The sequence below is a fragment of the Chaetura pelagica genome, unplaced genomic scaffold (assembly GCF_000747805.2).
Source record: "Chaetura pelagica isolate M959 unplaced genomic scaffold, ChaPel_1.0 scaffold1448, whole genome shotgun sequence".
In the NCBI taxonomy this organism is placed as follows: Eukaryota; Metazoa; Chordata; class Aves; order Apodiformes; family Apodidae; genus Chaetura; species Chaetura pelagica.
The window spans coordinates 37,816-38,803 of NW_009954343.1; the positions used below are offsets into that span (position 1 = coordinate 37,816).

At 58.9% G+C, this 988-nt stretch overlaps 1 protein-coding gene across 1 annotated transcript in view; it reads right to left on the bottom strand.

The window, feature by feature from the left end:
* The window catches only part of LOC104394589 (C5a anaphylatoxin chemotactic receptor 1-like), a 10,051-nt gene that overhangs the window by 4,594 nt on the left and 4,469 nt on the right, over positions 1-988 (bottom strand). Inside the window, exons 6-7 of the mRNA XM_010004204.1 lie at positions 661-801; positions 497-549 (exon numbers count right to left, since the gene is read on the bottom strand). Of these exons, the coding sequence (XP_010002506.1) occupies positions 497-549; positions 661-801 (194 nt within the window). The remainder of the gene's footprint in view (positions 1-496; positions 550-660; positions 802-988) is intronic.

Below are 988 nucleotides of genomic sequence, written 5' to 3' on the forward strand. Positions count from 1 at the left end.
GTTTGGGGGAGGCCCCCCATGGGGTGGGGGCCCACCTTGGGGTACCTCTTCTCCCACCCCCCAAGCCCCACGTTGGGCACCAGTTGATTCCACCCCAGGGACGGGAGCGAAGTCGGTTCTTTCCCATCCCAACCTTCCAACCTGGAGCTTCATCCCAACTTTTCCTCAACCCCCAGAGAGAAGAAAATCCCGTGGGATGTTTTGGGAAGAGTTTAATGCAAGGACAGGACAGACAGACAGGACAGAAGGACAGGACAGACAGACAGACATGGCACCCAAGCCAAAGCCTTTCCCGTCGGAATCGCGCTCCGGAAAACAACCCCGACCATCCCAACCAAAGCTCTTCCCAGAATTCCAGTTGGAGTCAGTCAGTCTGTCAGCAAAGCAGGAAGGAGGAAGGACAGACAGACAGACAAGAGCCCCCCCCCAAGATGGGAAGGGGGGTGTGTTGTTATTGTGGCCCCCCCGGAGAGGAGGAGTTTTTACAGAAACGCACCCGCTGGAAGTCGGTGATTTCCACTGTGCCAGGAGTCGTGTCTGGGAATGGACCTGGGAGAGTTGGGGTGGGAGGGAAGGGAAAAAATTGGGAATCTGAGCCCCCCCCCAACTCCTGGGATGGTCCCTATGGGGGGGGGACCCTCCCCATATTCCCCTCTCCACCTTGTGTCCCGTTCTCTGTCGCTGCCTCTTCCTGCTCCTCCAAAGGTTCTTCTTCTTTCAGTTGTAGGTTTTCCAGTGGGGGGGAATCCAGGGGGTTTTGTGCCCCCCCGGGGGGGTCAGTTAGCTCGGGGGGGGTCAGTCCTATGGGGGACACACACACACACAAAGTCAAGCCCCTCCCAGTTCAACCTCTTCCCTTCTCCTGCTGCTCCGGTCTGTGGGTATTGTCCCTCCATCCCAAAACCTCCAGGGCTCCTTCCCAAGGGCTCCTTCCCAGGGGCTCCTCCAAGGATTTGGGGTGTCCCCCAACCCCCCCCCCATGTCCCCC